The sequence below is a fragment of the Brienomyrus brachyistius genome, chromosome 13, assembly GCF_023856365.1.
Source record: "Brienomyrus brachyistius isolate T26 chromosome 13, BBRACH_0.4, whole genome shotgun sequence".
Classification (NCBI taxonomy): Eukaryota; Metazoa; Chordata; class Actinopteri; order Osteoglossiformes; family Mormyridae; genus Brienomyrus; species Brienomyrus brachyistius.
The window spans coordinates 9,718,374-9,734,117 of NC_064545.1; the positions used below are offsets into that span (position 1 = coordinate 9,718,374).

General features: G+C 44.3%; 1 protein-coding gene across 4 annotated transcripts in view; it reads right to left on the bottom strand.

Annotated features, from left to right (window-relative positions):
- Positions 1-1,321: 1,321 nt before the first annotated feature.
- Positions 1,322-15,744, bottom strand: part of otud7a (OTU deubiquitinase 7A) — a 63,706-nt gene continuing 49,283 nt past the window's right edge. The window contains exons 7-14 of one of the 4 annotated variants that reach the window (XR_007381965.1): positions 14,144-14,271; positions 12,767-12,861; positions 12,083-12,210; positions 10,871-11,020; positions 6,501-6,615; positions 5,574-5,658; positions 3,343-4,824; positions 1,322-2,110 (exon numbers count right to left, since the gene is read on the bottom strand). Coding sequence is in view for 2 of the 4 variants with exons in the window: in XM_048972895.1 (XP_048828852.1) it covers positions 3,397-4,824; positions 5,574-5,658; positions 6,501-6,615; positions 10,871-11,020; positions 12,083-12,210; positions 12,767-12,861; positions 14,144-14,271 (2,129 nt within the window). In the remaining 2 variants the exon portion in view is untranslated. Of the gene's footprint in view, positions 4,825-5,573; positions 5,659-6,500; positions 6,616-10,870; positions 11,021-12,082; positions 12,211-12,766; positions 12,862-14,143; positions 14,272-15,744 lie in introns of all 4 variants that reach the window. The other 3 variants (XR_007381964.1, XM_048972895.1, XM_048972896.1) reach the window with 3 other exon arrangements.

Sequence of the window (15,744 nt, forward strand, 5' to 3'; positions counted from 1 at the left end):
CCTCACTGGCTGTGAAGTTTTAAGATGCGGAGCCATTATGCTACGCGGAGCCCACCAACCACAAGAAACAGCAGCATCATCTGCTAACGAGCTGCTAGCCTTCCCCCCTGATGGAGAAACGAAGCAGTTCAGACCACTTGCCGGGTCGATGAAAGAACATCCTTCGCTCCTCATCCTTAAAATCTGTAAACAGATTTGTGTAGTGAAACTGGACACTGTACTTAACAGGGACATTTTCTGGAAATCTGCGTCCACTATAACCGCAGAATAGTATCCCCATCCAGGACATGAACAATAACCCAAGAACTCCTCGCTTCCCAGAAGGAATTAGTCATGGGAAGTTCATTTGCTTTGCAAAAGGAAATGATGGGACAGTTATCAACATTGTTTATTTAAATATTCAACAACAGGAGTTTTACTCCTAAAAGTGCACTTCAGGAAGGAAGAGTTCAAGCACTTTTAACTGGAAATTATGCTGAAGAGCATTTTCATTCTCAGGCCAGGATTTGGAGTTGTGTCACATGAAATGGTGTGTGACTACTGTGTAGAATACCATGTGTAGGTGAAGTCCTGTAGTGTTGGAAAATATGTCAATGATCACTGTGATATGGAGTAGTAATGTCATGAATGCTATAAGGAGTACTGTGGTAGCATTAAGGATACTGTGATGAGTACTGTGGTGTGTAGTGGCACTTTTCATACCGTGTACTGTAATGAGTAATTGAACAAGTACTGAGATGAGTAATGTGATATGATTATGTGCTATGTGCTACGGTGGATTAACTACAGCATAATATACAAATCATATAAGTACTTCCTGTTAACTGTTGCAGTTTTGGTTAGTGATTACATATGTTAATCTATGATTTATAGTATGCAAGTTTCTCACAGGGATTCCTCACCTGAATCTTTAATCTGCACACACAACAGGATGAATCACATACTAAAAAATTACCTCAAGAGAGGCAACTACATATACGGTGAGTCCGAGTAATGAGTGAATGGTCCACAAAAGGTAAAGTGACTGCTACCTAATAATGAGTATCTAATGACACCTGAAGCTCTCGTATAAACCATTATTCAGGACTGACTTGTATTGATATCATGGTGTTTTGTGTATTGTGTAAGCCACCGTTTTGTGTATTTTAAATGTGACCTGTCTGAGAGATAAACAACTGCAGATGAGTGAAGGAATATTTGTTTTCCGTGGCATTTACTCTCTTATTAAAGGATGATGCAAAACTACACAGGAATGTGGCTTGAAATGACCATAGTGAAGAAAAGAAGTGTGAGAGGATCCATTTTCCTTTAAAAAAGGAAAGCAGCTGTGGATTATCAGCACCAGGCGAAGCAGACACACACTTACGTTGGTGTTATTGCTTTTAATATCCAAACGAGGCTCCCTGAAACTAAAATTTCAAATTTGTTTTTTTTCCCAAATGCAAAACGTAAGGGAGATCAAAACACTGAAGCAATTCGAGATTTTTTTTTTGTTTCTTTCAGACGCACATCTTCATTAAAAACGAACAGCCAAATAAAACGATATACAGTAGTCTACACCTGTAACCTAATACAGGGACATCGTGTGGCCTATCTAAGACCCGAATGTCGTTGCACAAAATGACCAGTCACTAGAATAGGGACAGTAGGGTGGTGCATCTTACGGAGGTCATGGGAGCGCGCTGTGATGGCATCGCCCATCTGGGCTGGCCGTGACTGCGAAGCTCACACATTACTGCTGCATATCGATATTCTAGTGTATAGAAAAAAACCAGACCGTGGATTTGCTGTTACATGCCAGGCAAACTCTTACTCTTATGTGGAGAGTGACACCACCAAGAGTCAGCTCGGCTAAATGGTACAGCTCGGCACGGACGGTTCCCCCGGCTTCGGCGTGTTCGCTGTCCACGCACGACGCTCCCCGCCCGCCGTGACTTTAAGAGGCTGTGGGGAAACTCGACGGAAGATTGAAACTTTCCTCACGGAATCGACTTCGTGTGCGGGTGTGAGGACGCAGCAGTCAGTAGCGTCAGTCGACATTCAGATTTCCAGCTAAAAACTCATGGCTTCATAAAGCCTCCCGTGCTTCACTTCTGTTCGTTCGACAGGCCTGTAATTAAAGTGACAATGGTGCCTATAAGAAAAAAGAGCAAAATATTGCTTCATGACACTTTGTGAAAACAATATAAAAATAATTTTACATATAACAATTCGACCTTGGCTTGTAAATTCCCACATAGTAACATTTTCTAGTCCACAAACAAACACAGAAACACCCCCCCCCTTTTTTTAACCATAATCAATAATCTTTTTTGTTCTTTTCTTTTTTTTTTAATTTTTTTTTTTTTACATTGGTACCTAATGTGCAAATTAATTTAATGTACAACTTCGAAATGAATACAAAATAACATTTACATTTCTAATGGTGTCAAGTCCACACATCTGCTATTTACAGAGACGGAAACAGACCACAGAGCTTGAAAGCACCCTGTGAAAGCAGCCTACATCTTTGGCCAGAAGAAACTCAACCAGCGACAGCATGGTGCTTAGGTGTAGCAGAGAAACCCAAAGGGCTGTAGGTGGAAAGCAAAGGCTGAGAGAGGTGCACTTTGACCTGGATGGGTTTTGCTGCATATCCCTTAGGTAAGTTGAGGCTCCTAGTGCTGTGTTAACCCGCCCCCAGAACTCAGCGTTACTGTTAGTGGCAGTGATATTTTTGTGTAAAATGACCCCACAGTACTCTGATGTAATATGCCAGTGCACCAACACAGCTGAAGACAATGTAAACAATACATTTAATATACTTATTAATTTGATTCATTTGTGTACTAATTTTCCTGATGCATCTTGTAAAATTACTCAGAATTTCGCACATAAGGAATTAATTGAGCAAGTAGTTAGTAATTGGGGGTTAAATCCCAAACAAATTTCTTAATGATATTGTCGATGCATAGATAGCTGATTTACAAAAAAACAACGATGACACTGTAAATCTTATTGCTTTGTAAAATACAAATTCAATTGTTTTTGATATTCTGTTTTTTTTTTCACATTTTCTGAAGATTGTGGTTCAGTTTTGCAAACGTTTTTGCTGAAAAACAAATGGACCCTAACTAAGCTTTAGGACATAAACCTGAAATGCTTTCGATATGGCTTTGTGTATGTCTTTGTGAATCACAGAAGCGTTACACCTGAAATGGTCAGGGAATGAGTTCAAAAAAGTGAGGGGTATCTGGCCAAAGTTGTAAACTGAATTCAGTCGCGGCTTTCTTATTGAGTAAGTGTGTCAGGTGACTCGCGGATACACAATGGGATACTCCATTGTTAAGAAACCTGCTTTACCGTGGGCCATTACTGCGTATCTTAGGGTGGCGGCTCTGTGGTCTATGCTGTGGATTAGCCAAGTCGAAACTGCTTTCCCTCCCTCTCTCTGTGTTTAAGTTCCTCCTTGTAGCAGTACGAGCAGTAGTTTTCTGTTTCTGGCCTGCCATAGAAGGAGCAATTTTCCCTCTTGCATCGCTTCTGTAGGGGGCAGTAGAGAGGGTTCCGTGCCCTCTGGCTCCTGGCTTTATCGTGGCCCCGCCAGGGACGTGGTGAGTCCTCGTCCGCAAACTCGAGGCAATCGAGGACGTCCCCGGCGTCGAAGCCGTTAGTGTAGGTGTGGGACTTGTGATCTCCCGCCATGCTGTAGGAGAGAGACTCCCCCGAGTTCGCAGTGCACACTCCCGCCATGCGGGCCGGGCTGTAGCCCTGAGAGGACAGCGAGCGGTTCTGCTGGGGGTATGTGGCGCAGGTCTTCAGTGTTCCCACTGCGGACCTGAGGGGTTCGTCCTGGAAGCTGGGTGACTGCAAGCCGACGGTCCGTAGGTGGATGACGTTGTGTCTCTGGATGGGCGGTGTATGGCTGTAGTGGGCAGACACGGCGATGGGTCCACCTGACGTAGCACCGTTACTAGGGGAGGAGAAGGGGGCAGGGGAGGGGCTGTGCCTCTTCTGGGGTGTATGGCTTGGGTGCAGGACCGGGGAGCAGCTCTCCGGCGTAGAGCAGTCCGTCCTCGGCTTTTGGAAAGCACTTTCCTGCTCCGGTTTCTTCGGCGTCGCCCCATTGGTCAACGGCTTCTTCTCTGCCTCCTTCCTCTTCTGTTCTTGCTCGGCGGAGAAGCGCTCCTGGGCGTTGGCCAAGTAGAAGCTGATCATCTCCTGGTGGAACTGGTGCCGGCGGCTGGTGAGCAGCAGGCCGGCCAGGATGAACTTTTGCTCGCCCTGCATGGCCGCCCGCAGGATGCTGAGGCTCAGCTTGACGTCGGTGCTGTTTTTCCAGTGGTCCGGCACCCCGTCGCCCAGGTACCTACCTGAGCTGCTGTGTTTCTCCACAGGAGAAGCTCCCAGCACTTTGTTTGTGGGGGACGGGCTGGTGGTCTTCTCTGAAGAGGACGTGCTAGCAGATTGTCCCGAATCCTCCTTGCTCCCCTTGCAAGGCTTGGCGTCCTTCTTCCTGACCTTCTCGCCATTCTCTGCACTCCGGCTGCTACTGGAGTTGGACTTGATTTTGCCGTGCACCAGCCCCCCAAGACCTCCCATGTTCTTCTTGAGTTTTATCCCCAGAGTTTTGCTAAGGCTTCCCAGCTTGTTAGCCACTGAGTCTGTCCGGTTTTTATCTTTGTCTTTGCGCTGCTTGTCTTTGTCCTTCTCCTTGTTTGGTTTGCCATTGTTAATGTTGGAGTTGCTGCCGATGGACTCGCGGTCTGAGTCCATGGAGTCGGCCAGGGACTGGACATCCTCTCCCACAGAGGCTGTGGGAGACTCTGGCTGAGCTAAAGGAGCCTGGAAGCAGAACACATGAGCTATGAGAGAAGCACAGAGCAGAGGATTATGGGTAAATACAGTACCGTCAAAAGTTTTATGAGTCAAAGAAAATGACGTTTAAATGTTCTTTAAGTTGGTGAAAAACTATGTCAAAGTGTGTTAGTATAGCCATGTCAAAACAAACATTCAATACTGCATAATGTATTTTTTGACTCGACCACTAGCACACCATGTTTGGATAGTCAATACTAAATACTTATTTAGTTATTTAACTAATTATATTAATTAATTTATTGAGCTGGTGGTGAAATTTAACAAATACGTGGAATGGCTGGGGTGCCCCCGCAGAGAGGTTTGGGAACTGAAGCTGTGTTCATCTAGCCATCCAACTAGATATCAGTAACTTTTTGGAGAACAGAAGAGATTCTTGTTAGTTTTTATTGCGTTACTGTCAATTTACATATATTCTAATGTTGAATTGTCTGTGTGTGTTTTTTTATAAGCAAATAAACCTATTACCTAGACAAATATCTTTTGAGGTTTGCACAGTACAGTAACTATCAGACAGTGTTCCACTAACACCAATAAATTTTTTTATTGTCAATAAGAATTTTTACAGGGGATTCTTGTTGGGTTACTTGTTTATCCAACCCTCAAATTCCAATAATCAGGAATTAAGAGAAACTGAATTATGGGTAATAAAATCCATGTGATTATCACATGTGCCAAAAACCACAGGGAGGAAAGCGGAGGTAAGAAACAATTACCCTTGATTCTGATGAAATTCGGATCCATGTCACATTCATGTACTTGTGAAGGATGGTAAGTTTGTCCTCCAAAGACAGAACGTGACTGGCGGAGAGAACAAAAGAGGACATTTAATATCAAACACTATGTTGAAATCGAAACAAGCAATTTGCATGAATTGGTATCTGTAAAGCTATAGTCAGTGACAAAAACAGTTAAGCACGCAGATGGAATCTGCACGTTGTGGAAGGTCATGCGACTGTATAGCAATGATTATAATATCAGATCTAACGGACAACATAGTTGGCAGTATGGGCACACCGCTGGTCCCAGGTCAGTAGGGTGTGGCAGCCTCCTGGGTGGCGATATGGTGCGGGAGGCCATCCCAAAAACCCGCACCCACACCGGCCCTCCATGGGTCAGGTTCCCCTCCCCCGTGTTAAGGTTTCCTTACATGCTGATTATGAATATACTATGAATGCATTATAAAGGTATTTTGAAGGTGCACTGAATGTTGTATGAATGCATTACGAAGGTGCAGTTAATGCAAATCATACAATCAAATAAAAGTTCTAATATGTTTTTTCTCTCTGATCTTCCTTCCTTTGATCGTTCTAATATTTTTGCCTTAGTCTATAAAATTGTTGCAATATTTTTAGCATCTCCTTCACTAATTTTTACCTTAACATTTCACATAATATGAGCCCATATCAGCGGGTTTTATAATCCCATGCGTACAGTCACCCTAGATCCTTCCAGAGAAAGTGCAGGTCGCAAGGCTGGTACACCCTGGACGCACGCCCGTCCTCCCACACCGAACGCGTTCTGAGAAAACAGGGGCTTCCTGAATCTGCACGTTGCGCAACGTCATACATATTGCGATGTCACAGCGCATCCGGAACATGGGCTTGGCGCCGCACGCTGCAGACGCCTGGGTGCCGTATCACCTGGCCATGCGGGCGTGGTCCACATCGTCCTTCCCCCATTCCCAGTCGCGCCCAGGGTCCACGCCAAAGTGCAGAGCCAGCAGCTTGTGCTCCGAGTCGGTCAGCGGGATGACGGCTGTAAAGGCCAGACAGACAAGTTCACCGAAACACATTGCTGAACACATCATGTTCTTGACTGGACCTGTACTACCAAGCCCATACCCCCCCCCCCCCCAAACCCCCGCCCCCGAAATCGCTCATTCAGGAAACACTGTTTATTCACTCAGGGCACATTCCATTCCCCAGCGTGGAGAAGCAGGCAGAAGCCATCCAGGATTTTCCGGAACAATCTAGGGATTGTCCTGGCAGCTGCCTCGGATTCTTTCACAATGTTTCCGGAAGTAGGTGCAGTGACGGCTCAGAAAGCCCGACAGTGGCGCTGATTAAGCCGTGAGGATAAACCGCTGCTCACTGCACGTCTCCCCATGCGTCCCCGTGCACGTGTGTTGGCGAACATGCATTTCTTCCAGGTCATATGACCCTGAACACCATGTGATGGAGACTAGATGTCAACTACGAGCACACATTGTAAGTAATAATAAGTAAATAAATAAATAACTAAATAAATACATACATACATACAAGGCTTTTATACTTTGCAAAAACAGCTCAGCAGTAACAGTTACAGTCTGAAATAGAGCCGAGTTAAAGGATAGTTTCAGTCTATGTTGTGTCAGCTACACAGGCAGTGCTGCTCTCTGGCCTCTGGGGGGCAGCATTTCATATATTTAAATAACTGATAGAAATCTAGACTTATCTGTATTCATTTTTCTAACTGAAAATTATTGTCATCAGCGTCTCACAGAAATGTTACCCAGAACTTGCACACAAAATGGAACTTCAAGCTGGACGAATCATCACTCCTGTACTTTTTTAGTACATTTTTTACAGCATGAGTGTTTTCTTCCTGTTTAAGGTGTTGCTATGGCTACCTAATTATTTTTATAACGACTACATAAACCAAGAAATACTATAATACTACTCAATCATGGTAATCACGTTTAGATTTTTCCTGTGCATCATAAAATATTGATCAATATTTGTATTTGCATGGTAAATACACAGGATTTCTAAGCGAAGATCATCTGTGCTGTGAAAATAAGTGCCTGGGGGAATTCAACAGCATGGCAGTTATGATGGAAAATTATGCAAAATTACGACTTCCTCTTAATCGGCAATAAATGAATGAATGCACAACATATGGTTTCTACAGTGTCCTTGTACTTTACTCGTGACTGCATGCTCTGGTGGGAGAGGGCGCCCTCTATTGGTCACAATTTGTATAACGCCTTACTCTAGAATGTAAAAAAAAAAAGCTAAAATTTCTAACATTCAGAGCTAGATAAGATTTTAACAGCTCTGAGCTATTAGTTAAGTTCTCCCCAAACGAGCTTAATAGGCCGAATGGCCTCCTCTCGTTTGTAAATTTTTTATGTTCTTAACAATTTACCATGTTTGGCAAATAAATCCTCTTGTAAGTCTTGTACAAGTATTTCACATTAAAATAGCTGCAAATCAGGGATAACATGGGGCATGAACCATGAAACAGCACGTAAGTGTAACTACACCAGAAAGAAACTGGATGGCTTGCATTTACATTACACTCCATCCCTCCCCGTTACATGTAGCAGCGTCTACCGGGCCGCCGGCACTGGGCAGATTAAGGGCAGGCTGCCGACCAGACCACGGGCACTGGGCAGATTAAGGGCAGGCTGCCGACCAGACCACGGGCACTGGGCAGATTAAGGGCAGGCTGCCGGCCAGATTGTGGGCACTGGGCAGATTAAGGCCAGGCTGCCGGCCAGATTGTGGGCACTGGGCAGATTAAGGCCAGGCTGCCGACCAGACCACGGGCACTGGACAGATTAAGGGCAGGCTGCCGACCAGATTGTGGGCACTGGGCAGATTAAGGCCAGGCTGCCGACCAGACCACGGGCACTGGACAGATTAAGGGCAGGCTGCCGACCAGATTGTGGGCACTGGGCAGATTAAGGCCAGGCTGCCGACCAGACCACGGGCACTGGACAGATTAAGGGCAGGCTGCCGACCAGATTGTGGGCACTGGGCAGATTAAGGGCAGGCTGCTGGCCAGATTGTGGGCACTGGGCAGATTAAGGGCAGGCTGCTGACCAGACCACGGGCACTGGGCAGATTAAGGGCAGGCTGCCGACCAGACCACGGGCACTGGGCAGATTAAGGGCAGGCTGCCGACCAGACCACGGGCACTGGGCAGATTAAGGGCAGGCTGCCGACCAGACCACGGGCACTGGGCAGATTAAGGGCAGGCTGCCGACCAGACCACGGGCACTGGGCAGATTAAGGGCAGGCTGCCGACCAGACCGCCGGCACTGGGCAGATTAAGGGCAGGCTGCCGGCCAGATTGTGGGCACTGGGCAGATTAAGGGCAGGCTGCCAGCCAGATTGCGGACAGATGCGATGTAATGACCAGTAGCATAAACAGAACAGTGAGACCCTCAGGCTCACTCACTGTCATCCCTGTTGCCAACCAAAACCCTCTCCAGAGATAAGCCCAATAAGTGCGCTACGTTGTGCTACTGTAATTGTGTAAACCCACCACAAAATAAAAATCAGTACGTATTTAAGACTAACCAATCTCTCTTTTCAGTAAGAATTCATCACATATTAGATTACATATTAACAACTTTGTATCTGCTAGCAATGAAGGCTGGATGTCATTCAGCAGTGCAAAGCTGCCAGACCACAGAGTGGAATTTTGACATCTGTGTACATCTCATTCCACCAGTTATAATCACAGAAGCTTTGTTCATCGTTACTGTGGAAGAAGAGTGAAGAGTGCCCCCTACAGGTAAAAATACACACAGTCCTCCACTCTGCATTGCTGGGACTGGTGCTCAAATCTACTAACAGTGCAGACTAAATGTAGATACAAGCATAACATAGCAATATTAAAACACTATATAAACTAAGTAGAAGTGCTCCATATCAATGAAAACAGCGAACAAAATGCAACTATATGCAAGCTCTCCACAACTGCCAACACTGTACTCCAGTGGTATTCAAACTCCTCCCTTGGGATCCCCCTGCCCACACACACACATAAAATAATCATTTTTATTTGCTAGCATCATATATTATACCTAATATTTCACAAATTAGCAATTTCAAAATAGGTCTACTCCCACCTCGAACCCCTCACACAGTTCTCTTCCCCCCCCTCACCTCTGCCCCCCCTGAAATTCCTTTGCGTCCCAGCAGGGAGGGCGCCCATAGTTTGAATACCTTTGCTGCACACAGAGGCTCAGCTAGGGGGACGATGTCCTGCAAGCAAATCTGCCGTCTAAACCTGAAGATGATGAACTGTTTCCTCAGTATTTGTGCTGTGGTGTTACTCACCACAGCAGAAGGTCAAAGCGCCACCTACTGACACTGCACTAGAAGGATGTGGCTAAACGAGAGAGGACTGGGGAGCACCGGCTCCTGGAGTGGCAGCCCTGCCGCCTGACTCTGTCGCCTGGCTCTGCCGCAGTGTGGACATGCCATTCAGAGACATGGCCCCATTCATCTCGTACATTTGTAATAGAGTGAAAAATGCAATGAACAACAAAAAGTTTTTAAAAATAGATTTAGTACCTCTACAGGTGGTGACTGTTATAGTATTGAAAGCACAATACTTAAAATATTATTATTACATAGTTAAATTATAATATGTCAGCATATAATTTACATACAAATGTCGACGAATTTATTGGTACCCTTACAGCTCATTGAAACAAGGCTTCATTTGTCATGAAAAGCAGTTCAGTCAAAAGCAATTGTCTAATGTATACCTGCACGTCTTTAGTATGTGAATTGAATAAACCAATAAAATTGTGAAAAGAAATGATTCGTTGTTTATTTTACAAAGACGTGCTCCATAATAGTATGGTCAGGTTTGTCGGTACCCATGAAGAGACTATTCATCCTTGCATTATAGTCATGTTTCAATAAACAATAAGGGAAGCCATTAAACTTTATCAGTTTCAAGTTATTTCAGAGACAGTTGTGTTTTTTGTGGAAGAGTACCAACAAATTGTAATATAGCAGTATGCACTGTATACATATACATATATTTGCATTTGTAATTGGTTGTGTTTAAAGATTTGTAAACTGCTTTTGAATTACATTTATGTTATTCACTTGTAGTACATGATCACATGTACTTTGTGCTGTGAGTGATCAGCTGTACTTCGCTCTGTGATGTGATTGGTCAGCTCTTCTTCACTCTGTTAAGTGATTGGTCAACACTCCTTCACTCTGTGTTGTGATTGGTCAGCTCTCCCTCCCTCTGTTATGTGATTGGTCAGCTGTACCTTGCTCACGCTGCTGATCCCTCTGCTCCATGGACACAAGGGCTGAGAAGTGAGCCTGGTCGTAAGCCAGTACCAGCGGGGAACAGTGGCAGCGATTTGGTGGGACCTCCAGGGGAAGGTACAGGCCGCCAAAGGGAATCGGTGCAAATGCTAAAATGAACAGAAGAAACACGTTTCCTATACACAGATACAGCTAGGTATGGCATACCATAAGTGCCTTTACATGTGCTCCTGTCCCTATGGGTAATTTCGAGAATCAATTCACCTACCCACATGAAATCTGCAAAGAACTTGGGTCAAACACGCCCACTCCACACACAGAGACACAGGGACCAGCACTGAACCCACGACAGAAGGTGCGAGTCCACCAGACCACTCAGTCTGAGAATGGAACTTATGGGAAATAAGACAATGGATCCATCTATCAATCCATTTCCTGTGCCCGCTTGTCCCAGGGTTTTGGGGGTCCAGAGCCTGTTCCAGAAGGTGTTGGGCACAAAGTGCCAACCCATCACAGAGCAAATAAAACTCCCATTTTACAAAAACAACTTACAAATTTAACCAAGCAAACTGCCTTTTAAACCATCGATAAACATCCATTTCACTGTACCCCCATTCATTTTCTATGGCTAGTACTCAGCTAACAAGCCAGGCTGGATGCAATTCTAGACAGGCACTACATTCAATCAATAGGTCAATCAATCCTAATCACTTACAGCTTTGGTCAAAAGGGAAACCAACATGCACACCATGTTTCCAAGGACCAGGGCTAAGAAACACTGCATGAGATCAGGTTTTGCCACCAAAGCAACCGGCTAAATCAGCTTTCACTTCTTGGCAGACTTTGAGAGACAGTAATTCATTTCACCTGTTTATTTACTGACTATTGTATTAATTTTAAGCTCTGGCATAATTGTAGATCCATAAGGACTGTTATATGAAATGCAATGGTATCTGATATATATATATATATATAAAACATACTGCAATATATAAATGTATTTAAAAAAATTTCAAATGAAAAGAATATTGTTATTATAGTTCAAATGCCTGTTCCATCAGGGACAGAGTGAGTAAGATCAGGAAAGTTTCCTATACAACGGTTAATCGTTTCTGCCCAGGTAAACCTACGGGCTACTCTTCAGTCTTGTAAGAGTCATCTCATTGCTGACGTGGCAGAGAGCAGGAGATCACCTGGGGTGCAATCCTCACCTTCTCCCCCGGAGTCTCGGAGCATCGTGTCTGCTATGACCACGATGGGTCTGCGTAGCACGTGGGCCAGAACGAAGACGTGGAACTCCTCCAGGCTCTCGTAGACGGGCTCCTCCGAATTCTCACCCCTGAGGGACGCAAGGGGAACAACAACAGCACACAGTGTTTCTGCACCCCATCTACGGGTCAGGAGCGCTAGCCGGTACAAACATACTGTACCTACACGCCCCCTATAGGACAGCAGAGGAATAACCAGCATCGCTCCTACTGCAAACCAAGGAGATACAAAGAAGTAAATGGAGAGGTGGGGAAAGGGGCATGGTCAGCTGCTGGCAGTGTGGCACTGGTCAAGTCCCTGACCAAGGCCCCTAACCCCCAATTGCGCCAGGGGCTGGTTGGTCCTGCTTCCTCAAAAATGTATGTTAATTTGGATAAAAGTTCTGCTAAATAAATGTAACTGACATTTAAAAAATGACCGGTGCTGCTGTGGACGTCAGGCCACACAGTGACACAGCTGGAGTGTCACTGCTCTCGGTGTTGGGGCTGTTTGATAATGAAGCAGGACTCACATTGTCACAGCAGCCCAGTACAGCCTGGGACTCCCTGACTCCTCTGTGCCAGTCATACCCCCCCCAAACCACCAGAGGTGTGTGTGTGTGTGTGTGTGCTGGCATTGTCACTCACCCCCCCGAGGTGTGTGTGCGCGGTTCACTGGATGCCAGCTTCAGCAGTTCATTCCACTCCCTCTCCCACTCCTCCTCAGTGTAGACCAGCCCGGACTGCGTACAAGGGGCCAGATTCGAAACACTAGTAAACAATGCGCAGACACACTCCAACAGACACACACTAACACAGACATGCACTTCTGATGAGAGAAAACACTGACCGTGTAGTATGATGACAGGTCACACACACAGGTCAGCAGGACACATTTAAAACTATCTGAAGCTTTTAATCACAGGTAATTGAACTCTGTGGCCAATCTTACCCAGAACGAATGCGGAATCCGGGTTACCTTTGTGTGCTTGTGAGCCCCCCCCGAGCAGCATTCGGAAAGGCAGCAGGCGTTACGCATGCGGGCGTGCATCTTACTGTGAAGCCGCAAGCTATTCATGCGAATACAAGTACTGCACCATATTTTGTTACGTTTCGCATGTTTTTGACATACTTATTTTGCACTATTCTAATATGACGCTGAAAGCTGCTAAATGCGAATAGAGTACAGATCAGGTACAGTTAATTTCCTAAATGTGCAACTTCAAGGGTATTTATTTTATTTTTATTTACTTGAGAGAATTTTTTTTTGATGGACTTTTAAGTACATTTTTGTTGTTGCTGCAGTACTGAGAGAGACTTTTATTTAAGACAGTCATACTTTATTCAGTAAAACTCTGTATAAATACGAAAAAAAAATAAGCAATTTATGTTGTGTTTCTCTTACCCCTTCTGTATCTGTACTGTGCTGAACCGTGATTTTTGTGTACCGTTACATCTCTACTAAGAGTCCTAGAGCACTGATTGGCTGAAGAGTTCTCACACCTGGGTTTGAACAGGCGACCTGCAGGAAGTCCCAAAAACCTGTGTACGCACCGGCCCTTTGCGGATGAGAGCGGCCCACCCCTGCTTTAAACGTTTTTTTAAATCTTTTCCACCGTAATATTTATTACAGTGTCATTACCTGTGACAGATCACTACCGACGTAATTTACTCCAAGTCAATTAACCACATCATTGACGGTCATAAAAGCAAAATTACAACAACATAAAACGCCGATTTTATGACACAGAACACAGTGTTTATGAGAAAGAAGCTTCTGATGTTCCGCGTATTTCCGCAGCTGTGGGCTGCAGTCAAAATGGCAACTGCAGATGAGTAACAGCCCATTGATAAGAAATGAATTTGTGACCTAATGGGTGTGCTTGTGCTCTCAGTGCTGAGCAGGTGTGGCCTGTACACACACACACACACACACACACACACACACACACACACACACACACACACACCCATATGTCCCTGCAGGATCAGCTTCCTATGGAGCCTTGTTGGGGGGGGACTGACCTCCTTATTCTGCTGAGTTTGCTGCCACCTCCACCTCCTCTTCAGCGCCTCCCTCTCAGCCCCGCTTTTCATCATGGCGTACAAGGACTTCCTGAGGACCAGGTCTCTGTCATGGAAGCCCCACATGCCTGCAACACACACACACACACACACACACACACACACAGATTAGGTATCTATATCTTTGTGGGGACACTCCATTCCTTTCTATGAGCGTAACCTTAATCCCAGCTATGATGACCATAACCCCTATCCAGCCATGACCTTAACCATAAGTAACCAAAAAAAAAACTTTTGGTATTTTTAGTTTTTTGATTGCAGTCACAAATTTTTGTAAAATTGAGTTTCGCATTGTGGGGACCGAAAAAACAGTCCCCGCAATGTCAGAATTGGGTCAGTCCTGCTACGCGTGATTTTACACTGCTAATCTCTTCTAATGTGACTAATATATTTGTACCGAAGTCCAGTACAATGCAGCGTGCATTTGTATTTGTGCAAATTTCTGTCAGAGACAAAAGCACTACACGGACTCTTAGTGACACTCAAAATCAGATGCCCAAGTAAACTACAGTAATGTGCGATTCATCAATGTAATGATCTTTTGAACCGATTTCTTTTCAGTGCATCGGCTGAAACTGTTTTCAAATTTAAAAGCATCAAACTTTGTGTAGCATTGCACAGGTTAAAGTCTTAGATTCTAAAATATATTGCAAATTATTATATAAACACACACCAACTTTTTAAAAAATCATTTATATTTGCTTTTTGTAGACTGTCTATGGCTCGCAAGTCCTGATTAATGATGGTGAAAATTAGGCTTCATGCACAATTTCCTGTATTTTCTGATCCTACAAGATGGTGCTGTTTGCTAAAAAAAAGGGTTCAAAGCATGTCCCAAAGTAAATAAAGAGCACCATCTAGTGGGGGTTAGAAAATATAGCAAATGGTTCATGAAGCATTGTTTTGGCCATCACTACTTCCGATTATTCAAGCCGTGAAAAGTGAGTGAGTTTAGCACACTAATAACTAGAGATCTCATGAGACTCATAAGACACATAGGAAATGTTTATGATGCAATTAATTAATGCGTTGTTATTTCTATTTTAAATGCTTATAATTACATTATTGGCCACTGGTATCACTTTTTTATCAATTCAATTCATTTGGTGTAAGTTATTATGTTTTGAAGTGACATTCCTCTAACCCTATTTTCTCCGTTGGATGTGTATATTTTAATATGTGATTTAAGTACATGTGAGGTTTTTCAGGAATGCATTACTTGTGTTGTAGCAGAACTATAACAGGTTTTTAATAACATTGTGGGGACAATTGCTCCTAATCCCAATCACTACATCCTTAACCTCTGCCCAGCCCGAAGCATAACCATAAGTAACAAGAAAATACGCATTTTTAAAGTTTTTTTATTGCAGTCACAGATTTTTATAAAATTGAATTTCCCCTAATGGGTACCTAAAAATGGTCCCCACAACATTAAAACAACAGGTTTTTGTCTAATTTTTTCTCTCTCTCTCTCTCTCTCTCTCTCTCTCACACACACACACACACACTGCTCACCCTCTCATGTGTGATCCAGTGTTTTA